This window comes from Vitis vinifera, chromosome 14 (genome assembly GCF_030704535.1).
Source record: "Vitis vinifera cultivar Pinot Noir 40024 chromosome 14, ASM3070453v1".
In the NCBI taxonomy this organism is placed as follows: domain Eukaryota; kingdom Viridiplantae; phylum Streptophyta; class Magnoliopsida; order Vitales; family Vitaceae; genus Vitis; species Vitis vinifera.
In genome coordinates, this window is record NC_081818.1 from 4,860,889 (window position 1) to 4,887,458 (window position 26,570).

Genomic DNA, 26,570 nt, shown 5'->3' on the forward strand with positions numbered 1-26,570 from the left:
TTGTTCAAGATCACAGCTCACCGGTCCATCTCACGAGTGCTTTCTGACACGACACCTACCTTTTTTCCTCTCACAAGTTGGAAAAAGAACGGGGTCTGTATAGAAAAATAACGGGCTTAAACATTATTGCCTATGGGAAAAGGCACCACCAATCAAGGCGGTGGCACATATACAATTCTTTTTTTCTCATTATTTATATCTTGTTTCATCTGTTTATATCCTTGCACTATGGTCGCATCCAAGTGGCATATAGTGGCTAAGGACTTGCAAACTCACAACTTGGGTTGGGTCGAGTGTTTCTCCATGGTCCCGAGGAGCACTTTCTGGGGGCTATATATAAACGTGGTCGCTAATAACCCAATGAAAAATTTTACCCAGAAGTATCAGTTTTTGTTACATATGAAAGACTGAAATCGTGGGTTTGATATATTATCCATTCGATTACTATTGACCTTGAAAATGCCATCACCATTAAGCTTTCTAAAAATAAATCTGTAGAAGATATGTCTCTTGTGCTTTTGTAACTGTTAAGTGCCATGAAAAGAGAAGACTTCTTCCACCAAGCATTGGAAGTCAAAAACATAATTTGAACTCAATTCAGGACCCAGGGGATGTGGGTGATTAATGAGGAGAAAATATTCATCATTATAACATTAATGAAATCATGGGTGGAAGCTCAATAAGATCGCCACAAATTAAGTCCTTCAACAGAGAGAGATGTCATTAACCTTCAACTGCTCTGGCTCTCACCCTCACAAGGTAACCAGGGATAGAATAACAGTCTTCCTAGTAGAGCATCATCCTATAATCCATCAGCACTCTCCAGAGTCAAAAATTGAGAGGGTATGATATTTGAGTAAATAAAAATGTACATCAATATGGACAAGTTACTAGTGCTTTATAGTAAATGGGGGCCCTATTGTAGCTTTGGAAGCACTATACAGTAAAATTGGTCCTATAGAAGATTAGTTTCAGAAAAATGGGTTGATTACAGTCCAAAGACTGTATGATCGATAGAAAGATTCAATGGAACTGAGAAAAACCAACCCTACATCCCCCAGTTACCTGAGTGCATCCCTGGGGTAATAATGGACGAATCCATTGGGGTTTGCAACACCCATACCAGGGAGGTTTCCAACCGGACCATATGGCCTACTGAGCCCATTAACAGCAACACTGTGAGGGCTTCCAAGAGGCAAGCCTGAAAGTCCATAGGGCCTATCTGGAGTTCTATAATGTCCCGCAGACATGCTCAAGTATGGTGCAGCTTGATTGATAAAATAGCCTACCGGCCGCTGGAGAGGCGGTTGTATAGAGTGAGCAGTGGGAGAAGCAACAAAATAAGTGGGCGGGGCAGCTTCTGCTGACATAGCCGTCCAGGGACGCTTATTCCCACTCTGTTGTGGTGGTTGAGGTTTGGGGATACTCTGCTGGGGCCGTTGAGGTATGACAGTGATCTGTGACAGTTGAGGTTTGAGGGCAATCAGCTGTGATGGTTGAGAATGAGGTTGAGGTTGAGGTTTGAAGATGCTCTGCTGTGGTGGTTGAGATTTGGGGCCACTCTCCCCCGGCAGTTGTGGTGTGAGGGCAATCTCCTGTGAACGTTGAGGTGTGAGGACGTTTTGATTTGGCAGTTGAGGTTCAGGGACACTCTGCTGTGGCAGTTGAGATTCAGGGGCATTCTGCTGTGATGGTTGAGGTTCAGGAGCGCTATGCTGTGGCGGTTGAGGTTCAGGGGCACTCTGCTTTGGCAGTTGAGGAGGAATGCTCTGCTGAGGCGGTTGAGGTTTGGGAACAACGGCTCGACGACATTTTTTGTCTGCCTTCTTCTTTGTCTGCTGCTCAAGGAATTTTTTTTTGTCTGCCTTCTTTTTCAGCTGCTCAATGCGTTTTTCTAGGTCCTCCGGTGGGTATTCAGACTCAAGGTGGTGTTCTGTAATGCAGCTGATTACATCTCTCAGAGCAGTTAATTCTTTGTTCATGACATCGTCCTGTGAACAAGTAAAATGAAAACACAGAAAGGATCACCACCAGGTGTCAGATGACTAGAGTGGACACTGTAACAAAGGGTCATCCAAATTTACCTCTCTCAAATGTGGGTTCTTTTCCTTCTTGAATACTCTCCACTTTGAATCATTTAAGTAGGATTTCAAGATGGATACTGGTGGAAACTTGTCAACCAACTCAAATACATGAATATATTGAATAGCATCACTCAGCAGATTCCTTTCTATGAGATCTTGGATATAATCTGTCACATGTGCAACATAAATTTCAGTTTTCATCAATATGCACCAAAGGAGACCCAGAAAATGAACTAATTTCATACATAAATGAATGTATTACGTATATAAGTTTCTTTACAACGAAGGATAAGAAATCCTTCCAGAAGAGAGCACAAGAAATAAAATAAGAAATGGCTAACACAATCACTAGTCTAGCCAAAGAACGCTGAAAGGAACTAGAACTCCATAACGACACATTCAAAGAATAGAGAAGTAACAAGTTTCTCCCTAGAATCTTCTACCATTCTCCAGTTGTCCTAAAAGATCATAGCATTCCTCTCTAGCCAGATAACCCCTAATAAAGCAAGATGATCCCTCTCTGCAGGGCCACTCCAAGGCTCTTCCTAAATCCTAGGAAAGAGATGACAAATGCCTCAAGAAGCAACCCACAAAATACCAGTCCCAATCGAACAACCTTCACAGCTCTGCCAAGCCTCCAAAACAAACAGTAAATGGAGGAAGAAACGGTTGGGCAACTCATTACTCCTCATATCAAGAAAGCAATTATCAAGGCCAAGGCATTTACAGAGAGCTGAAACAAATTCATGAGTAATTAAATTTCTTATTAACCACCAACCATATGAAGGCCCTAACTTCCAAAGGAGCCTTTGAACTGGGGCTTAGGGAATTGTGTCAGTGAATCAGATTCGTAAAGAGCAGGAAAACAATGGTGGGGGGGACAGGACTTGGATGAGAAAAGGCCACTGGAGTCAAAGGTCCAGCATCTCTACTATCAGAGATTGATGAAAAAAAAATTCTAACAAAGGAAAAGGAAAAATAGCATCTATTTCAGGATCCTTCAAGTTTCTATGGAAAATAAAATGAAAAAACAAGATAGAATAGTTATGAGATAAAGAGAATAAACTATGATAGATATGGGGGAATCTCTCAATCTCAATAGGATATGAAGGAGACAAATTGTTGGCTGGGGAGCTTATTCTTCCACCACAAATCTTCCTAAAAGTGGACTAATGAGCCCTCCCCGATGCAAAAACATGTACAACAAATTAAGTTCTAACAGTCCTCAGCTATTGCTTCTAGGGACATCAAAGCTAAGTCCCAACCAAAAAAGTACGCATCCTACACATAACCATGCAAAACAAAAATGTTTTAATAATCTGATGCCATAGGGAATTCTGCTACCTATGGAACCACCACAACCACCAACCATCAAGAGACTATTCTTCATATAAATACCCCCCTAGGCCTAGCCTTAATGGCTTTGGTGTACAAACTATACTCCACCAAATCAAAAGGTCTCAACAGCCCTCTGACAAAGAAACCTCCTTCAAAGGTTCTCATTCCTCCGCAAACATTCTCATTCCTATCTGCAATTCCCATCAGGATCTTGATAATAGGAAAGTACTGGGTTGAGATGTGCGCTAGATTTCCAACCTCCTAATCACAAGAAGGCCTTTTTCCACCCATCAAGCCTTCTATATATTATTTGCACACCATCGGATCCCCAAAACAGGGCCACTCTGGAAATGCTTCCTGTGAGAGATTCTACCATCCTACATCTCATCAAAAATAGCCTTCAAGTATTATGTCAAAGATTGTAATATTGGTACTGACAAACATACCAATTCACTGGAAACAAGACAAAAACAATTGGTGCTAAAAATATTTTTTAAATAAATAATGGAAACTGAAAGGCATGCAAATGAATTAGTGGAAACTAATTAAGTTATAAAATTATGAAATTTCAGTTTTCCCAAAATGTAGCTTTAGTATTAAATGGGCGGTACTTAAAGTACAGAGCACTGAATCAGCAAAGTGATGTGTGTGTGTGAGAGAGAGGGAGGGAGGGAGGGAGAGAGAGAGAGAGCACTTACTAGGAATCTTATCTGCCAAACCAAGGGCCAAGCATAAATCAGGGGTCACCCTAAGCTTCTTACTATGATCCATATTCATCAAAAGTCCTAGAAGTTCATCTGGATCAAAAGAAGAGGCCAATCCATATATAGCTAAAAGCAGATAAAAACCTAAAAACTTCTGTGGAACCTCATACTTCTTTACAAATTTCTCTTTCCAATCAACTGCAAGCTTCATTGCCGCTTCTTTTACATGAGGTTTAATTGGTGGTGAGATTCTAAATAACTGCTCTAACAGAAGAATGCAACTCTTTCTAATAACACCCATCTTGAATCCCTTATTTAGCTCTGATCTGGGAGCATCAAAAACCTGCAATACATCCACAACAAGTTCTGCCGGATCTGGTGCAAATTGAAGAGCATAATAAACTTCGCAACGAATTGAATCATGCTCCTTCACATGCTCATTCAGAAACGACCACAAACCTTTTCCATCCATATTGATGCACAAAAGTTTAAGCTCAGGACAGGGTCTCACAGATGAAGAAGCAATTGCATTTTTCAATTCCAAGCGTTTGGATGGAGATTGATTAGTCATTACTTGGGAAAGAAGGATGCCGGTCCCTAAACAAGTGGAACATGAAACAATCAATAAGCAATAGATGTGTTACATGTAAATTTCTAGCATCAATATATACCCATAGACCAAAAAAGTTTATAGCAAGGGGAAATTACTTTAACATGTATCAACTAGCAAGGGGATTTCCTTTTCATATGTATCATAGGACCAGACACTTGAGGTATTTGCCCAATCTCACTCAATGCCCAAGACCATAAAAACCAATCCCAGAAAACATGCAAAAGCATCCTAAATTTAATGTACAAATTCACTAACAGTTATGTTAAAAAATTAAAACTGATTCATAAAAATATAATCTCGATTAACAAAAAGCATACATTTAGATAATACAAACAAAAGTAATGAGGGGAACCAAGACAAGACAATGAGCAGATCATTGCAATCTGTGGAAGAACTACAGCACGACACACAAGAATTGCAATGGAACTTAAGAGTTGCTACCTGACTATTGTAAGTTTCAGAAAAAAGACAACCAAATTCAGCCACTAAGAAATAATTTGAATTGACAAAGGAGTTGTCATTCCTAACCAAATTGAAAGTAATGAAGCATCTTCAGATTCCGATCTATTCATATTCCAACATTTATGTACAAATTTCAGCCCCATGAGCTCCAAAACCATACTAAAATAATTTGTTGCTAGATGAGGGATCTATGGCAATGAATGGATAGAAAATCACGATCTATGCAATACAAGATGCTTAGTGAAATATATGGGAAGTATGAGAGAATTTTTTTTATCATAAACAACTATTTCATTGCACTGAAATAATAAGTACTAATTATGCTGAGCAACTATTCTAAAAAGTATACTATATGTGATATGAAGTCTAATCAAAAGAAGATTAGTAGATCTGCACTAGACAGAGGAAGAAAATCTATTTACACAGCTTAAAATGGTTAAAACAATGCTAACCACAAATCATGGAGGCAAAAATTTTCCCACAAAAGAAACCAAATGTTTGGAGAACTATGGCTCTCAATATTTCTTTGCATCTGAAGCTCAATTGCCATTGTCAAAACCTATAAAGTCAGGTGGCTCAATATGGGTACTAAAATTACAGTGACTCTAAAAACTGCGGCAAATTCTTTTTTTTTTTTAGCAAAAACAAAAATTCATTACTTTGGAATTTGAAGCACATGTGAAGGATGAGAAATCCTTCCCAATTTTTTATTTTTTATTTTTGATAGGTAGAAATCCTTCCCAAAATACAGACTCTGATCAAAAGAACAGATAGATACGATATCTCCAATATACCACCCAAAACCATACAAAAGAAATGTGGTTATGCTTTCTTTAGGGATTAATACACCTACAAAAAAGACAACCTTTGCTCCATGATTTGCCTTTTTAACCCTTTATTTAAACACCAAATTCCAAATGAGCTGAATAACAAAGAGAGAAGTGTCCTTGAAAGCTTAAGTTGTTGAAACCCAAAAAGGGGAATAAAAGTGTAAGTCTCACATTGTTTCTAAACTTCTCCACTTATCCTAAAAATGTTTGCATTTCTTTCCTGTCATGCTATCCAAATCAATGTGAAGCATGCAATTTGTTAAAGAGTCTTGTTTCTTCCCGTACTTCCCAAACCTCTAAAAGAAATGGTTATCTTGTTACATATATTCCTAGGAGGGACCTAATCTAACCTAACTAATCCGAATAATCCATGTCAAAGCGCCAAAGTTGTCAAACAACATAAAAGAGATGATCAATCAATTCCCACTCATACATATAATGCAACAGTCACAATTAAAAACTTTGTGATGAGATCTTCTCACTTGTAACAAGTCATTTGTATTGACCTTCTTCTTAGCCACTAGCCACGCAAAAGCCTTGACCTTAGATGGAGCTTTAGATTGTCAAATGAGTTTTGTTCAAGAGAAAAGAACAAGAGCTAGTAGATTGAACAGAATTGAAAGAAAAGATTTTACAGCAAATATGCCAAAAGGAGATAATAATCAATCTCTCATGTCAGGGATAGATAGTATCAAGAGCACATGAGAGAAAGAGAGGACTTTTTCCAAGTCCTCTATCTCCACATCGGTGAGATTATGACGAAAGCTAAGGTTCCAAGAAGGAAAAGAGGTGTCAATAATAGATGAAATCAAAGCATTTCTAACTATCACAACTCTAAAAAGATTTGGAAATTGAGGGACAAAGGTTGATTGCCCCACAAGTCTTCCCAAAAGCGAATCCTTGCCCCATCTCCCACCACAAAATGGGTAAGACCTAAGAAATCCTAAAAAACATATGCAATGGTCTCCTAGGGGCATGTGACCATCTGACTAGAATGTTGGTATCTTAACCGTTGGGATGTGTCCTATAGATACTTAATATTACCTTATGCCAAAGAGCATCACTATCCCTAGGACACTTCCAAAGCCATTTCCCTAAGAGTGCTCTATTTCTCAAGGATATCCTCCCTAACCCCAAATCCCCTCCCAACTTAGGCTTGCATACGCGATTCCTAACTAATGAGATGGTTCCTCTTTCCCTCCTAACCCTTGACCAAAGGAAATCCCCTTATATGTTCTCAATCTTTGTGGTCACTATTGATGACATCATATACATAAAAAGTAACTAGGAATATGAGATAGGTGAGACCAAATTAGGTTTATCATCTACCCAAAGACGTTTATGTTTTTTTCCATATGTCCAATCTCTATGAAATTCATCCATCATTGGATTCCAAAAAACATTAAGTTGTGTTTGGTAACTATTCTCAAGAACAATTTTTTGTTTTTGAGAACAAAAAAACAAGAAAACACATTTGGCTATCAATTGTTCCTAAAACAAGTTTTTAAGAATTGATATGAAAACAAAGTGTTTTCTTTTTTTCTTTTTTTGATAGGTAAAAAACGATAATATATTAAAAGTCCAAAGGACGCAACAACATACACATGTAGCATACAAAATGCGCCACAATAGAAAACAAAGAGAACAACAAAGAAAACAATCCATACACAACACCTAACACCCTAGAAAAACAATTTTACCCAACCATTCTCAAGCCCCTTGCATAGCTTACCAATTACTTATGCATCTTAAACTCCTTATTGAACGATAGCTTGGTCCCCATTGCTCCTCTCCTTGCCCCTAGCAAACATGGGAGACCTATTGTAATTAACCAAGCACTCTAATTTTTGGATCTCCCTGTTGAAACAGGACAATGCTTTAGGCTTCCTTTTCCACCCACCCCCCCTCCCCCCACTTTGCCTCCATGCCCTCTCCTTGCATCCATCTTCCTCAATAGAGATAGGATCTCATTTTCGAAACCCACCACTGGCATTCCTAAAAAGCCATTGAACCTAGCCAACTTATCAAAGAGACTCTCTGAAGGATGCACTTCCCCCGTGAAGCAGCTACTTAACATCACCTTGGAAGAGTCCGACTCCCCAAAACTAGTAATGATGTCTTCATAGAAAGGGCATTCCTCAATGTTCTATGGGAACTCTAATAGAGAACAATCTGTCAACAACATTTTAAGTAGACGACTTCCTCCTCCCAAAGCCCTACCAAGAAGCCCTACCTATCAAAACATAATGTTTTTTTATAACATATTTTAATTGTTTTTAATTATTTTCACTTGTTTTCTAGGGGCTATTTTGAAAATAATTGTACAAACATGGAGAATGCTTGAAAATAAAGCACTAAATATAAAATTTATTTTTAAAAAATATTTGAAACATACAAAATAAGTTAAGAACATTCCAAGTTCTTAAACAAACTTTTATTCTAAAAAATATCACAAAAATGTTATTGAAAATTGTTCTCAAAAACTATTGTTTGAGAACTGTCTTCAAAATGTTCTCAAATAAGCCCTTAGCCTTTAAGTTCCCCCTAAAGTGAGACCCAAACAAGTTAAAGGCCACTCAAAAACTTTACATTCAAACATCAAAGCCAATTTTAGCAATTTGATCCTAACTCATGTTAATACCAAATAAAGTGCTTTTATCTAGATTGATCTTAAGTCCTGAAATGCACCCAAATACCAACAAGATTAGCTTAAAGTTTTGCAAATCTTCCATGCCAACTCTAGAAGAAAAGATGTTATCATCTACAAAACACAGGTAGGTCACCCTAACTCTACTCCTCCCTACTAGGAAACCTTCCAAGAGACCGCTCCTCTCTACTCCCAACATCATCCTACTAAAGACATCAACTACTACAGTAGAGAGGAAAGAAGAAAGAGGATTTCCTTGCCTAAGACCTCTAGTCGCTTTAAACCATCCTTTGGCACTACCGTTCATTGAGACCACAAAATTTGTTGAAGACAAACAACCCCCCATCCACAATCTCCATCTAGTGCTAAGACTCTTCCTTTCTAATGCTTGATCCAGAAAGTCCCACTTCATATGATCATAATCCTTTTTAAATCAATCTTGAACACTAATCCCTCCTCTACTAATCGTCTCTTCTCATCCATAAATTCATTGGCTATCAATACTACAGCTAAAATTTGTCACCCCTCCTCAACAAAAGCTCCCTGAGAAAAGTGAATGGTTTCATGAAGGTATTCTTGAATACAACCTAATAAGACTTTGGCTATGATCTTATATAGACATGCAACCAAGTTGATCAGTCTAAAGTTCCAAATTTTGTTTATCTGACTCCTCTTCAGCACTAGGGCAATAAAGATAGCATTGGTACTTTGGTTTATTACCCCACGATTGTGAAACTCCACGAACACTCTTAGTAAATTCTCTTTAACCACATCCCAACACTCTTAAAACATTGGTGAAACCATCAAACCCTAGTGCCTTTCTTTATCTAATTGAAAGATAGTTTTGCTAACTTCTTCAATAAAGGAGTTGTCCAACCAAACAACACTCACTTCCGAAATGGGAGACCAATCCAACTTTTTTAACCTCCAAGAATCTTTAGGGGATTTAGAATAAAAATTTCTAAAAAGTCACAATATCACATTCAACATGCTTTGAAGGTTATCTAGAGTGACCCCTTCTTCATATACCAAGGATTTGATGAACTTCTTATTTCTCTTTCACTTTGCTACCCTATGGAAGTACTTATTATAGTCCCATTCTTTTACCCATCCAACCCTTAATTTTTTTCTCCAATGCACCTCTTCCCTTAACTATAGATCCTTTGGTTCCCCTTTCCTAATTGCCTTAAGAGTTGAAAGCTCAGGAGACTTCCTTTTTATTCACAAGTGTCAATGTTGACTATGTCTTTCAAGATTTTCCTTTGTCTCTCTTTTAAATCTCTAAAAGATGTCTTCTTCCATTCTTTCAATTTTAATTTGACATATTACAATATTTTCATGAACATATAACCTTCCCACCCTTCTCCTTGAAACTCATTTCATCGTAAACTAAATTTTCTTTGAATTCTAAGTGAAATAGCTACATGTTTTCGAACCTAAAAGGGCTTAGACCCCAATTGAAAGGGTTGGCGTCTAAGAAAATGGGATTATGGCCAGAGATCAACCTTGGTAAGCCTTCTTAGAGGTTAGTGTAGAGCCCCCCAAATTCTCTTAAATTCTCCTTATGACATAGGTCCCCTTTCCCATCTAAAACTAGCTTGACTATGACTAAGAATGAGCCTACCACCAATTCCAAGCAACTATACTTGCTTGAGTCCCATATTATCAATACCCCTCTTGAAGCCCCACAAGTTGGAAGGAAAGCCCACTCCTTATTCCTGATTATTCACACACTACCCCCAAACCTCCAATCAATAATCTTCCGTTTTGTGTCCTAAAACATCAATATATTAGTAACTTCCTTGTCAAGAAAATCCTTAACCACCCTTTTTTTCTTTCTAAGCCCCAAACCTAACACAAGATTTATTTGAACTATGGATGAAAAGTTCCAACTTGGACCTATTAACATACCCATCTCCACCATAATAAACAAACTCAAGTGAACATTTTAGAGAACTTGAAGTGCTTTCAAGTCAACCTAACCCAAGTTCAAATGTGTAACATCTATGTTAAACTTTTTTAAGTTACCACTCTGTTTCCAACCCAATTAGTGTCAATGAGTAATGATTAATTAATTTTTAATTACCTAACTTCGTCAATTTCTTTTTAAAAAATAAAAAATAAAAACTTAATCATTTTCTCTTTGTTACTTTTATGTCATAATTATTAATTTTTAAATGTTTTTTTCGATATGAAAAAGATCAAATATATCAAAATGTCTAACAAAAGGGCACGCAAAAGCATACATGACATACACAAAGGTGCCAAAAGGCTGGACAAAGCTGGGTGAGACACAAAAAACAACTCTCTCTCACTACTCAAAGCTCAACTAATCAATGAAATCCACCATGGACATTAAGGAATCTCTTGTATGCACTCTAATTCACTCCAAAATATCATACAAAATAGATTATTTGATTGCTTGATCTCTTTTTTCAAAATTTTTAAAAGTTCACATATTCTTTTCCTTCCAAATGGTCCAAAATAAGCACAAAAGATTTGCTTACCAAACTATCTTCCTCGTTTTCACACCAAAGGATCCATGTCAACTCAAAAGGGCATTTCTTGTTGAGAAGGGTATCATTCACTTTATTCTCCTTTACACAAATAGTATCTATTTGGAATCTTCCATCTCCTCCTTTTGAGTTGGCCCAACTTCAAGGATTCCAAACCATACTTGAAGGGAAAGTCACCATTCTTCCATTAGACAAAGAAGAGTTGAGAGAATTAATTAAAAATTTACCACTTTTTTTATCAAAAATAATTCACTAATAAAGAATTGAAAGTGCATGTGAAGGATGAGGAATCCCACCCAAAGATACAAAAATCTTGCCAAATAGAGCAAGTGGATAAATTCCTTAAAGTACAAAACAAGACATGTACCTTAATATATTGCCAAAAGAAATATACATAAGAAGGCTAGTCTACTCTCTATAGATTGAAGCTTAACTATTTTGACCCTTATGATTTACACACAAAATTCTAATTGAGCTTAATTACATTGAGAGGAGTCCCCCTTTGAAAGTTGTAGTTGTTGGGGCCCAAAAAAATAAATAAATAAATAAATTAGGTCCCATATGGATTTTGTACTTCTCTACCTATCCTCAAAAACCCATATATTTCTTTCCTTCCATACTATCTAAATCAAAGTGGGGCAAGCAATTTATTTTTTGGCTTTGGTTGTACACCCTAAACTCTTAAAGGACATAGTTATCATATCACCTATGCTCTTAGGAGGAACTTAATCAAGTCTAGGTAGTTTGAAGCAAAGTTTTTAAACACGAAAGCCATTGTTTTTAAAACTAGACCGGACCAGCTGGTTCAACCAGTCAAACTGTCAACCGAAACCTAATCCGATCTCGGTCATCATTTGAGCCAGGCAGGCTATCGAACCGCCATCAAACCAGATAGATCAACTGTCAAACCGCTAAACTGGTTTGCCGATTTGGGCCTAGATCTCCCTCTCCTAGAGAAACTTTTTTTTTTTTTTTTTAACGAAACGGGCCTCTATTATTGGGTTGGGCTTACTATCAATGGCACTAGGACCTCTTGTGGCTACACAGTGCACTGGGCGAACAACATTTATGAGGCCTATATTATTTCCATCAAATTCTGATGTGGGACTGATGGGAGAGTGACTTACAAATTCATAAAATGCAATGAAGCATGGAGAATTGATCAAATGACTTAAAGGTTATAAAACAAGGGTAACACCACTCCACTGTTTGGACTTCATGCTTAAACTCACAAAACATTAAATGAAATAACAAGATTTCTTTCAAAATTTTTATAATAATAAAACGTAAATAATATAATATAAGATATAATGATATATAACTTTAAATGTATATGTATATAGGTAAAATTAAATAACTTTCAATAAAAAATCTTCACATTTAAATATTATATATATTTTACTTAATAAAATGTTAAAATATTAATACATCTATGTATTTAATTTAATAATATTAAATATGAAAAAATAAATATTAGTGATTTTTAATTTCTTTATATATATTTAAATATTTCTATAAATATTTTTAATTTTAATAATATATAAATTATATATTTATGACATCACTGGTTCAACCATGATCCAACCATCAGTTCGACTAGTAAACCATGAATCAGTTCGATTCAATGACCAGCCGATTTCGAAAACATTAGTGAAAGCATAAGGCGAGACTTGAAGCGTTAAGACGTAAGCCTTTTGAGACTTTAATTTTTATAATTAATAAATATATAAAATATAATTAAATATATAAAAATAAAATTAAAAACTAAAATTTCAAGTATATAGGATATGTAAAGAATTTGAAATGAATTACAAAATTAAATATTAGCATAGCTTATTATTAATAATTTAATACAAATATAGAGAACTAATTATTTATATAATATTACAATTTTGTACTAGGAAAAAAAAAAGAATATTTTTTGTATAGGTAAACAGAGCAAATATATTAAAAGCGCTAAGAAAAGGCACACAAAGTACACATGGAGTATACAAGTAGCAACCTAATACACACAAAAGGAAAAAGAAAACACAAACCAGACCCCCAAAGTAGAAGGAAAGAGAAACCACAAACCAAGCCCCCAAAGTACAGGCTTTATCCTAAAGCTATCAAAACAAAAAGGCCTAAACATGGCAACCCTTAGGAGAAACTACCACAACCCCTCTTCCTTGCCCTTTCTAAAACCACATCTTTTACCCCCTAGGAAATTTTAAACCCAACACACACCTTACAAGGTCGCTAATAGACCATCACCCCCCCTACTCCGACTCCTATCTTTTTTGTTTAAATTGCAGTAATTGATCAAGCATTCCAAATTTCAGAGCTCCCCAACAAAAAGGGGTGTGGAGGATGGCTTCCTCTTCACAGCCGGAAATCTGCATCCCTTTCTATTTTCCAACTTGCTCAACAAGGACGCAATTTACTTTTCATGCCCATCAACTGGCAATCCCACAAACTTGCTAAAAGAGAAAAATTTGATAAGAAGGGTCGGAAAGGCTCTCTATTGCCGATGGCCCCCTACTAGAACTCCCACCTACTAGGACTCCCAAAACCTGAATCCCCCTCCTCATTACACACTTATAGGTTTGTTGTCTTGGTATCCTCTAGCTGAATCTCTGAGAAATCCTTAAACCAGGCCCTCACCGCAAATCATATGCAGAGGAGGCCTATTATCACCTTTGCCCTTTGCTAAAAAACCCATGTCTTGCTCCCTCCAAGGAACCGAGCATTTGGTTCTCCCATCAGGAATACCCTTGTCTTTGGAGTTGGAAGAAGCTAAAGAAGAAAACCCTCCCCTCAACAGACAAACTGGAGTCGAAAACTTATCAGAAAACCCTTCTGCTTCAAAAGAAAAAATGGTGTTGGCTGAAGGTGCTCCCTCCTTTGAAATCAAAGAGAAGCAAACCAGAAAAGAGTTGGAAACAAGGTCGCAACACCTCAGGCTAACTTGATGAGCTTCTTATTCAGACTCTCCCGCCAACAATGCCTCATCGCTGAATGTAAGATGAGAGGTCATCAGAAAAGACTCCAATTGCCTCGCTTAACTCTCCATTGCCTCACCAAAAGCTTTACCCCCACTCAAGGTTCAAAGTATCAACCAAGACTGGTACGACTCAGCCAAGGCGGATACAAGCCCGCTACGAAACCAATATCCAAGTTTGACTCGAAGATGGTTTAGATCAATTCGTAATGACAAGCAATCTAGAACTTGAGCCTTAAAAAGGATCAATCAGAAATGGTTTTATTCTCATTCACCCAATTGCAGAGAAAGAAAAAAATGGGTTCGAAAAAGAAGAAGAGGACATGGAGGATGATTTTATTCTCATTCACCCAGTTGAAAAGAAAAAAAAAATGCATTTCTCTTTGTTGTGGGTCGCGTGTCTCTTAGAGGCAAGACTTTTTGAAGGATTGTGTGTCTCTATTTGTTGTGGATGGTGTCGAGAGAGAGGAATGCTAAGATTTTTTAGGACACTTAGAAGGCGTCAGAGATGATGTGCGATGCGTTTCATTCTTTGCTTCTTTTTGGGCTTACTAAACAGACATGTTTAAACCCTATCCTTTAAGTGTAATTCAGATTAGTTGGTTTTCAATTTGCACACCTTAGGGTAAAGTCTATAAGGCCAGGAGTTGTTAACACTTGTATAGGCTTTTTTGTACGTTTTGTATAGCCCCTTGCATAGAGGAGGTTTATTTAAATCTTTTTTATCAGGTTTGTATTTCATAAGGAGGATTTCTCATCCTTCTCATGTTTTATTTATTCTTAATTAATACATATGTTTGTTTCTGATAAAAAAAAAAATTAAAGAAAGAAAAAAAATGGGTTTGAAAGAGAAAAAGAGGACGAGGAGGATGGTTTTATTCCCATTTACCCATTTGCAGAGAAAGAAAAAAAATGGATTTGAAAGAAAAGAAGGGGATGGGAAGGATGGTTTTATTCTCATTCACCCAATCGCAGAGAAAAAAAAAACAGGTTCAAAAAAGAAGAAAATGATGGAGAGGATTAAGAAATGAGTCTCGGGTAATGAGGTAATGGGTTTACTCATGGGTGTTTGGCTATTTATATAATGGGCAATGGTATTTATACCATGGGTAATGAATATAATAAGATAAATGGAAATATAAATATAATTTATAAGAATTTAATTTAATTATATTTTAAATAAATAATTAACTTTTTTAAGACAATTAAATAAGTTGTATAAATTAAATTTTGTTAAATAACATATTACTAAAAAAAATTAACAATTACTTATATCAATATTAACAATTGAAAAATTTTATAATTAATTAAATTTAACATTAAGATATTAAATAAAAGAATTTTTAATATTAAAGACTAATAAACATATTTGTATATTTATTTAAATAATATTAAATATAATTAAACTTACAATTTTATAAAAGCATATTTAATTATATATATTTTGAGTATCATTCGATACCGATATAAGATACTGAAACTAATGTGCCTCAGGTCCTCCCAAGTCAATGACTAAGACCGCGACTTTAAACCATGTCCCTACTCCACTTTTCTAATCTACCATCCATGGTGGGATGATGAGATGCTTTGAGAAGCCTTAAGACGCTTTGAGCTGGTCTTGGGCCCCCTATTTTTGTCGTACCTAAAGAGAGCGAGTGGCCCAATCTTGAAATGGCCCCTAAATGACAACCAATTTCTAATTGGGCTTGAGAAGGGGGAGAGCCTCTAGAAGCCTTTAGAATCTTAGGCCTCAACTTGGACCCGACTAAAAGGGCCACTAGCAATCACTTGAACTCCCTTAAAAGGCCGCCCATCCCCACAATCTAGGAAAAAAAAAATGCGAAAGGTGAGAAAGGGAAACTACACACTAAGTGGAGGTAACCGTAGGAAATGGTCCGAGTCAAACTAAAAACAATAAAAAAAAAAAAAACCAATAAAACAAAAATAGGTGATGAAAACAAAAAAATATCTCAGGTTTGACAAAAAATAAAGTAAAAAAACAAAAACAAAAAACAAGTCGTGGTGGAGAAGGTGTGGACTAGACTCAAAAGAAAGAAAAAAGAAGAAAGCAAAAAATAGAAAGGAGAAAGGAAAGAAGTCGAGACAAGACTATCGTCAAAGTGATGGGGTGCCTCCGAAATGAGAAGCAATGATCGTCACAAAGTTAGGTTTAAGGTTTTCTTCAAATTTCTTCTCCGCCATATTGAAATACTCTTCAATTTTTTTTCTTTTAAACATGGCCACCTTTTTCACGAAGACCCATGAAAGCGTACGCCTCAATCCAAATACGTAAAAGGTGCAACCAAAGTGCACCTCTGTCACGCTTTGCTGCCAAAGGCATACGTCTTTCTAGACTTCCCCTTTTTCTTTAATGCCTCAAGGATTTTTTGCCATGCCTCACCTTGAGGCGTGCCTGAAAAATGCCTTTGAAAACCTTGGTTTGAAGAGCTTGTGCCATAACCTCAAAGCCATAGAGCAACATGGGAAAAGATATTCAATCAATTCCCCACTCCCCACACACATAGTGCAACGGTCAGGGCTAAGGGCTTTGTACAATCTTCTCGCCTATGGCAAGTGATTAGGATTGACCTTGTAGCTCACTAGCCATGCAAAGGCCTTAACCTTAGATGGGGCTTTAGATTTCCAAATGAATTTTGCTAGAGGAAATGAGTAAGATCTAAAAGGTTGAACAAGGCTAAAAAGAAATTTTTTAACAAAAAAATAGGCCTGAAAGACAATGACCAAAGTCTCATGCCAAGGATGGATGGTGACGTGTGTGCAAAATAAGGAGGACATGAACCTTTCAAGAAACCATTCAACCACAATATTTTTTCTTTTTTAATAACCAAGGAACCATTCACAGCAAAGTCCTTCGAACTCCCTAGAGGGACCTAAACCTCAGGGTGTTAACTGCACTCATCACAACCAGCATCAGGTAATCTAAGGATTCCTAATGGTAGGAATTAAACTCAAGACTGTGAGCCTCTACCACACATCCCAACACTTGCCCTTACCATTGGGCCACACCCTATTCAACCACAACATTTTATCCTTTATGCCTTACAAAGTGTCTAACCTCACAATCCCTTAAAAAATGTTTTCACCCCATCAAGCTCCTAATCATGGATCTACCCCCCACCCCCCTTCCCTTTTTGCTCCCAAACCTCAACACACATGCATCTCTGGTGATGGCTAGAGAAACAAATTAGGAAAAAACTCTCCAAGTGGTAAGTCACCACACTATTCATCCTTCCAAAATTTCACTCTTTGCCCATTACCCACCCTAAAACTAGTTTTACTACTAAAAGTCTCCTACCCACATTTGATTGTCTTGCATAAACCCACCCCACAACCTTCCTTCACCCCCTCTTGAGCCCCAACCCCCCTCCTCCTCCCCATGACACCCTGCAATCCCTTGTAGAAATGCACCATTTAATCCATTCAATTCACTCAAGACCAAATCTCATTTTTTTCTAAAACTGTCCACAAAAAACCCTAAGAGATGATCACATGCCTTCTTGATATCCAACTCACAAATACTCTAGTAGTGGAGTTTTTCAAGTTTAAAGCAATGGCTTCATTTGCTATAAGAACCATATACAAACTTTGACAACCCTCAACAAATGCAGGTTAAAAAGCCAAAACCACTTTTCCCACAATAAGTCTATTAGTCAAGAGTTTTGTTAGAAGCTAGTAGAAGCAAACCATTCCCTAGCCCAAGAAGACCCTAACCAAACTTATTGGTCTGAAGTGCTATAAATCTTCTGCATCCCTTTCTCTGGAACTAACACTATGAACATGGAATTTAAGCTTCTTTCAGAAGAACCTAGCACATAAACTCCCCAGAAAATGTTATGTCCTCATTTTTCATGAAATCTCAACAAAATTGCCAAAAAGCCATAAAGAATCCATCCAACCTAAGAGCTTTATCTCCACACGAGCTAGAAAGGGTTGCATAGACCACCTCCACCACAAAGAAAGTGGTGTCTGAGAACCCTAAAACTTCTCTACCCAAAGATTTAAAGGTCATCCCATCAATACTCAACCTTCACTTCTCCAACTGAGAAGGAGAGCTATGAAAAGCATTGGTCACCCCCTCCTTTAAATCTTTTTTTGATAGGCAAAAGCAGAAATATATTAGAAAAGTGCACCAAGAGGAATACCCAAAAGCATACAGGGAGTATACAAAAGGGCCCTAAAGGCACACCCAAGGGAAAAGAAAAAACAAACCCGACCCTTATCTAGCGCCTAGCCAATCAAGAAAACTAGGTAAAGAGAGAGGACCTTCATTTACAATTGATTTTGTCCACACCCAAAGATTACAAACAAAAGAATTTTTCAGCCTATGAACCGAAAAGTCCTCATTATCGAAAGCAATCTTGTTTCTTTCCATCCAAACCGCCCAAAAGAGGCACAACGGGGCTGCCTTCCACACCTTACTATGCTTCTTGCCCAACATAAAGCCCCTCCATTCAACAAGGGTCTCTCTAGCCGAAGATGGAAGGACCCAACACACTCCAAAAAGGGCGAACAATAAATCCCATAAATCTCTTGCCTTGGAGCAATGTATAAGAATATGATCAATTGACTCCTCTTCCTCACAGCACAGAAAACATCTGTTAGCAACAGCCCACCCCCTCTTTTTAAACTGATCCATAGTAAGCACCTTACCCCAAGAAGCCTCCCAAGCAAAGAAACACACTTTGGAAGGCACACTAGGGTTCCATATCAAACCATGAGGGAAAAGACCAGCTCTTCTTGAAGATAGATCATTATAGAGTGATCTAACTGAAAAACTCCCATTCGAAGTCACTTTCCACATCATACTATCTTCCATAAGAGGACTAAGCCTTGCACCTCGGATTGTCAAAAGAAGCCTCTCCACCTCCTCCACCTCCCAATCATTGAAGGGCCTAGAAAATCTAGCACTCCAAACCCCTTCCACTCCCGAAGTGTCCCAAAACTCCTCTACCCAAGCCTCCTTAGAGGAAGCAAAAGCATACAAGGAGGGAAAAGAATTGCATAAGGGGACGTTCCCCCACCATAAATCTTTCCAAAATTTTACCCTTCTACCATTCCCCACTAGAAAAGCGACTTTTTTTTGCATAAGGGCACCTTCCTTCCTTATTTCCTTCCAAAATCCTACTCCATAACTCTCCCTAACATCTCTAGAACTCCAACCCCCTTCTTCCTCCCCGAACTTCCTACTAATGACATGCCTCCACAAATTCTCCCTTTCAATCGCAAAACGCCAATTCCACTTGCAAAGAAGGGCCCTATTAAGTATGGAAAGGCGTCTAACTCCCAGACCCCCCTTCCTTTTATCCATGCAAACGGTATCCCAATTAACTAAGTGAGGCTTCCTCTCCAAAGCACCCCCTCCCCACAAGAAATCCCTTTGAATTTTCTCCAACCTTAGACAAACCACTCTTGGCATTCGAAGTAAAGACATCAAGTATATAGGCATACTTGACAATGTACTCCGAATTAGAGTAATTCTCCCTCCTTTGAAAATAAATTGCCTCTTCCATAAGGCCAACCGTTTCCGAAATCTCTCTTCCACCCCATCCCAAACAGCCACAGACTTGTGGTTCGCCCCCAAAGGGATCCCCAAATAAGAAGAAGGTAGCCTACCCACTTTATAGCCAGCCTCAAGAGCCAAATTCTCCAAATTCTCCACTCTACCAACCGGTAAAATTTCGCTTTTGTCCAAATTGATTCTCAAACCTGATATGGCTTCAAACCACATCAACAACCAGCTTAAGTGGACCATCTGATCTTCTGAAGCTTCACAAAACACTAACGTGTCGTCGTCAAACAGCAAATGAGAGACTAAAGCCCCATTCCCACCCCTTCCATCAACCCTACAGCCTGATAGGAACCCTCCCCCCACTGCTCTATTGATCAGCCTGCTAAGGGCCTCCATTCCTATCACAAAAAGGTAAGGGGATAGGGGGTCCCCCTGACGCAGCCCCCTTGAGCTGTTGAAGTAGCCTTCCGGGGTGCCATTGATCAATACTGAGAACGTTGCTATAGATATGCACCAGGATATCCACCCAATCCACTTCTCCCCAAATCCCATGTTTTGCAATACAAAAAGCAGAAAATTCCAGTTTATGTGATCATATGCCTTCTCTAAATCCAATTTACATAACACCCCACTCTCGTTTCGTTTCAACAGAGAATCTATTGCCTCATTGGCAATAAGGGCAGCATCAAGAATCTGTCTTCCTTCAACAAAGGCGTTTTGAGCTGAAGACACCACTTTGCCCACTACCTTCTTAAGTCTGTTGGCTAACACTTTTGCCAATAGTTTATACAAACCGCCCACCAAACTGATCGGTCTGAAGTCTCTAAGGTCCTCGGCACTAGGTTTTTTTGGGATTAGAACCAGGAAGGTCGCATTTAGGCTCCTAACGAATCTGCCGCGCTCATGAAAGTCTAACAAAAAGCCCATAATCTCTTCTTTGGCAACATCCCAGTAAAATTGCCAAAACCTAATGGGGAAACCATCTGGACCCGGAGCCTTGTCCCCGTTCAGGTCTGAAAGAGCCTTGAGGACCTCTTCCTCTGAAAAAATCTCCTCCAGCCTAGCTGCATCCTCATCACCAATTCTATTAAAGTCCAGACCTTCCATTGAAGGGTGCCAGCCCCCCGGGTCAGTCAACTGGTCCTTGAAAGCTCTAACCACACCCCTCTTTATCTCCTGCTCCTCTGTTAACCAAACTCCGTCAACTTTAATCTTGGACAGGCAGTTTCTCCTTCTATGGGAGTTAGCCATTTTATGAAAAAAACCTGTGTTTCTATCCCCCTCCCTTAGCCAAACTTCTCTTGATTTTTGTCTCCAAGAAACCTCCTCCATTAGAGCCCATTTTTCGAAATCCCCCTTTGCTACCTTTCTAGCTTCCAATTCCTCCAGAGATAAGGGGCGAATCTTCTCCTGACCATCCCAGAAATTCACCTTGTCCAGGGCCACTTTCTTATTGACATCCACCTGCCCAAAAACATCCTTATTCCACAACTTTAGAATCGCCTTCAAGGCCTTCAGCTTCTCAGCAAGGATGAAGCTAAACGAGCCATTAAAGCTTAGACCCTGCCACCAACCCTTCAACAGATCCTTAAATCCCTCCTCCTTAAGCCACATATTTTCAAAACGGAAAGGAGCAGGACCTCTTCTCACCCCTCCCCCATCCAATAGAATAGGGAAGTGGTCGGACACAGGCCTAGGAAGAGTGCACTGCACCGCCCCCTTAAAGTGACTCTCCCAATCCTCCGACACCAAAAAACGGTCTAACCTGGTCATAGCTTGATTGTTCAGCCCTCCACTCCACGTGAATGGACCCCCCTAAAGGGGAAGATCCCTCAAATCCAAGTCATCAATCACTTCCGAAAATCTTCTCATTGAAGAAGACAACCTTCCCCCTCTTCTGCTCTCATTTGGAAATCTGATTAAATTGAAGTCACCTCCGATACACCAAGGATCGCTCCAGAGGCCGCGGATAGCCCCTAGCTCTTCCCAAAACAGCTCTCTATATCTCTTTACAGTAGGGCCATACACTCCTGAAAAAATCCAATTAAAACCATCTTCACAGTTCTTAAACCGGCAGGAGACTGAGAAAAGACCCACCTCCATCCCTTCCAACTCCAGCACTCTTCTGTCCCAAAAAACCAACACCCCACCAGCTGCCCCTCTCGCATTAAGAACTCCCCAATCTAAAAATCTCCCCACTCCAAGACTTCTCACCACCCCTAGAGTCATCTGAGACATTTTAGTCTCCTGCAAGCATACCAAATCCACTTTTTGGGATCTGATTAAGGCCTTAATTGAACTCCTCTTATTTCTGTCATTCACCCCCCGGACATTCCAAGATAGGATTTTAATCTTCATTTAAGACACAGAGCTCTGTCCCCGTTTCTTCTATCCGAGCCTTTCTTCCTACTCTCTCCTTCATAGTTAATCGACCATTCCAATTTTTTCACTTCCCTATCAAACCTAGTCATCCCTGAAATACCTTTCTTCTTACCTTGATCCCTCCTTGATTTCAGCCTTAACAGTAATTTAAGAATTTCCCCTTCAACCCCAACTGTCGAGAATCCCAAAGTCTTGCTGAACTTAGCCAAGCTGCTGTCATCCCAACCGCTGCCCTGGTCCTCTTCTTCCTCCAGATCCTCTCTCTCCTTTGATGTGAATCCCCTGTTCTTTCCCCCCTCTGTACCCGTTTCCCATGGACTACCATCAGTCAACAACGCACGCAAAGGGGCTTGATACCCAACGCCTTCGTCAATAACTACCGGACCCCTACCACCCCCCACCACCATAGCCCGATCGCACCCAGAAAGAGTAGAAGAAGAGAAATGGACCCTATCCCCCCCAAGAACATCGATAACGGGCTTGTACCTGGATGCTTCAGCCGACAGCGCTTCTTCAGTCATTCGCGCTCTCGCCTTCTCCATTTGATACTCGGAATCCCTCCAATCTCCTCCTAAAAAGCAAGCGATCCCCCCGTCCTCCTTAACTTGGCCACCCGAAGCTTCCAACGAAGCCCTAATCTCCATCCCCCCGACCTCGGCACAAGGAAAAGCCCTATTTTCTTTTAACCCCCCCAACACTGGTTCAAAACCCATGTTGGGCCTCCCTTCACAGCCCGCGATCGACCCCTTTATAAGGAAAGGCCTTTCCTCGCGGCCCATTACCCACCCTTTTAACATGATGGGCCTGGGCTCACAATCTGGCCCAAGCATCTGGACATCCTCTTATTGCTCCATTCACCCTTATTTTAGTCTAATAGTTTTTCCTACAAGTGTTAGTCATCTTATACAAGAACTTTGTTCTTCTCCCTCTCTCTCTCTCTCTCTCTCTCTGAACCATCATTCTCTTGATTTTTGCCTCCAAGAGACTTATTCCATTGCTACCCAACTTCCTAAAGGAAATGACTACCTCCCTTCTGGCCTTAGTCTCCTCTACTAAAAGACCAGTTTCCCTTTCCTTGGCACCCTAAAAACCAATCTGATTTAAGGCTAAAAATTTATTAGTTTTGACATTCTGAAACACCTCTTTATTCCAGTTGTCATAGAATTTTTGCTTTAGCACAATAAAGGAAAGTGCGCTCAATAGATTCTTCCTCACCTTTACGATTAAACATTTATTCACCAAAGTCTATCTTCTCCTTTTAAATCAATCCATGACCAAAATTCTTTTCCAAACTCCTTCCCAAAAGAGGGAATAAAAAAGAGTGCACTAAAGTGTATACCGTTATACAAAGGCACAAAAGGACATACCAAGTGGAGGGATACACAATAAGCAACTCCCACCCACTACATTAAGCTTAACTAATCAATAAAGCCCAACATGGACAAGGAACAATCTCCTATACACACCTTAACCCACTCTACTAAAAGACCAGTTTCCCTTTCCTTGGCACCCTAAAAACCAATCTGATTTAAGGCTAAAAATTTATTAGTTTTGACATTCTGAAACACCTCTTTATTCCAGTTGTCATAGAATTTTTGCTTTAGCACAATAAAGGAAAGTGCGCTCAATAGATTCTTCCTCACCTTTACGATTAAACATTTATTCACCAAAGTCTATCTTCTCCTTTTAAATCAATCCATGACCAAAATTCTTTTCCAAACTCCTTCCCAAAAGAGGGAATAAAAAAGAGTGCACTAAAGTGTATACCGTTATACAAAGGCACAAAAGGACATACCAAGTGGAGGGATACACAATAAGCAACTCCCACCCACTACATTAAGCTTAACTAATCAATAAAGCCCAACATGGACAAGGAACAATCTCCTATACACACCTTAACCCACTCTAAAAAATTATACATAAATGATTGTTTGAGTACTTGATCAACTTTTTCAGTATTTTCAAAAGCCTACTTCTCTCCTTCCAAATGGTCTTGGAATAGGCATAAGAAAGCAGCTCTGACATTATGTAAGATACTTGAACAGTCAAAAAGTCCTTTTAGGCAATCAAAAGGTTACAGTAGATCATTTTATTAGCAGAAGATAGTTTTTATCAATGGTGTTTCCATTTTTGAGGATCTCCTAAGCATTAGCCTTTCATTGCTCTGAAGTTACCACCACAGCCAATTCAATAGTACGACAGATTATAGAAAAAGGCCAATCTGGGACTTGAGAAATAAGTAACAAAAACGACTGACATGTTTTTCTTATTAACAAAATGAAACCCGCAACAAGCAAGCAGCTTGTAATATACTGAATAGAATAAAACTCTAATGAGAGAGAGAGAGAGAGTACTGTACAATCAGCTATTGACAATAGAAAAAGAGGGGTACAAAAGGCTTAAGTTTCAGAAAACTCACCAGCGCTACTGTCTGTCAAACCTAAGGCACGAGCCAACTCATTAGCCTGTCTATGCTGAACAACATTCTCAAAAAGTTTCAAAATTTCGTTCTTATCAAAATCAGAAGTCAATCTATAAGCACCCAAAAGCCACAGAAACCCTAGAACCTCCAAAGAATCCCCCACCTCCACTCCCATCTTGGCCTTCCACTCGTGGGCCAATCTCGCTGCCTCTTCTCTCACCTGTGGCCTAATGGGTGGCCCAACCCTCGTCAACTGCTCCAGCAAAAGCACACAACTCCTCCTCACAACAGCCCCTTCAAACTCCACAACCCCATTCTTCAAATGGGGCGGATAAAACCCTTCCATCGCATCCAAAACCAGCTTTGCTGGATCTGCTGACATCCGTAGCGCCGCAAAAACCTCGTTTCCCATCCTCCCATGATTGTCCGCATTCTCATTCAAAAATAACTGCAAGTTCCTCCCATCCATTGTCACACAGAACCGAAGATTAGCATTCGAGGAAAACCGATCAATTCCATTATTTACGGGAACATCCTCTAATGGCTCGGACTTAACTCCCGATGGAACAATGGGCCGATTCAATTGCCATTCTTTTAATTCGAGTTCTTTAGCGCGTCTATCGAGGGCGATTTCGAGTGAACGAAGTTGTATTTCCTTGGATTTGAGGCGTTCGAATTGGAGTTCAATTGAGGATTGGACTAAATCGAAGTGGGTTTGGAGATCCTCCCATTGAAGAGTGAGCGATGCTAAAGAAGAAGAGTGGGATTGAAGGTCTTCGAACGCTTTCTTGAGGTCGTGTTTCTTAGATTCAGCGAATTGGAGTTTTGAGGATATTTGATCGAGTGCAGACATTGATTATGATGTGAAACCCTAGAAAATCAATTGCAGAATAAACCCTAAACCCTAAAACCTTGAAAGGGTATAGAATTGAGAACCCTAACCAGTATCAGAATTCAAAACCCTAGATATTGACTGTTGAGAGAGAGGGAGAGGGAGGGGGAGAGAAACAACTGTTGCCAATAGCGGGAAATTAATGAAACTTTAGGTGCGTTGAGGAAATATACGGCCGAAAATTCATCATCATTATTAGATTTGAAACGTTGAGGCAGTCATAGCCGTAGGATTATGTATTTAAAGTTATTATGATAAATTTCAAATTTTCAAATCTTTAGATTTTAATTAAAGTATTTAATTAAAATAAATCAGCCTTTTTACTACAGTTACTAGAAGTCTGTAATGAAGCAAATAAAAATAAATCATAAAAAATTAAATCAGTTTTTAATTAGTACTCATAAAATTAATTGAAGTTATTTAGAGTGCAATAAATAAGAAAAATATCCTCCATATACTATTCTAATTAATGTTTAAAACAATTTTCATTTTGTTTGTCAAAATAAAAATCCCACAAAAAAAAATTCTAAAAAGAATTGAATGCAAAGAAAAATAAATAAAACAAATAAGATAGTTGTTTTTTAAAACAATTTTTATTATCTGACATGAATAAATAAATAAGAGCACTTCACTATAATTTTTTTAATTTGTTTTTAAAAATTATTTTTTATTTTTTAACTTAAAAACAAGTGAAAACAACTCCTATTTATTCTTCAAAAATTATTCTTCATTTCATTTTATTTTTTAAAATTATTTCCATATAACAATGACCAAACAGTATTAAAAATTTTAAAAACCAAATTTCTATTTTTTAAAATGAAAATTTATTTTTAAATCCCATAATCAAACACATGAAACATATTTTTAATTCTTTTAAATTAGTTTCCCTTATTTTATTATAATTATTTCAAAAAATAATTATGTAAACATGTAAAATGATTAAAAATAAAATAATATATATAAAAATTATTTTTTCAGGTCTTAAACAAACTTTTGTTTCACAAAAATATTAAAGAACAAATTTCTAAAATGTTTTTCAAAACTATTTTTGAAAACACTTCCCAAGCATGACCTAAATTTTCTTAATATCAAGCTATTACAAATCACAATTATGCAAATTCATGGATAAATTTTGTGCTTAAGCAAAATAGTAAACATGAGTATGAATTC

General features: G+C 38.2%; 1 protein-coding gene across 1 annotated transcript; it reads right to left on the reverse strand.

Moving 5' to 3' along the window:
- Positions 1-828: 828 nt before the first annotated feature.
- On the reverse strand, positions 829-25,554 carry LOC104881436 (FRIGIDA-like protein 1). The gene is made up of 4 exons (XM_010661698.3): positions 24,506-25,554; positions 4,121-4,723; positions 2,085-2,251; positions 829-1,991 (listed from the first exon to the last, which is right to left on the reverse strand). The coding sequence occupies exons 1-4, from the start codon at positions 25,359-25,361 to the stop codon at positions 1,062-1,064; spliced, it is 2,556 nt and encodes an 851-aa protein (XP_010660000.1). The 5' UTR covers positions 25,362-25,554; the 3' UTR covers positions 829-1,061.
- Positions 25,555-26,570: the final 1,016 nt, after the last annotated feature.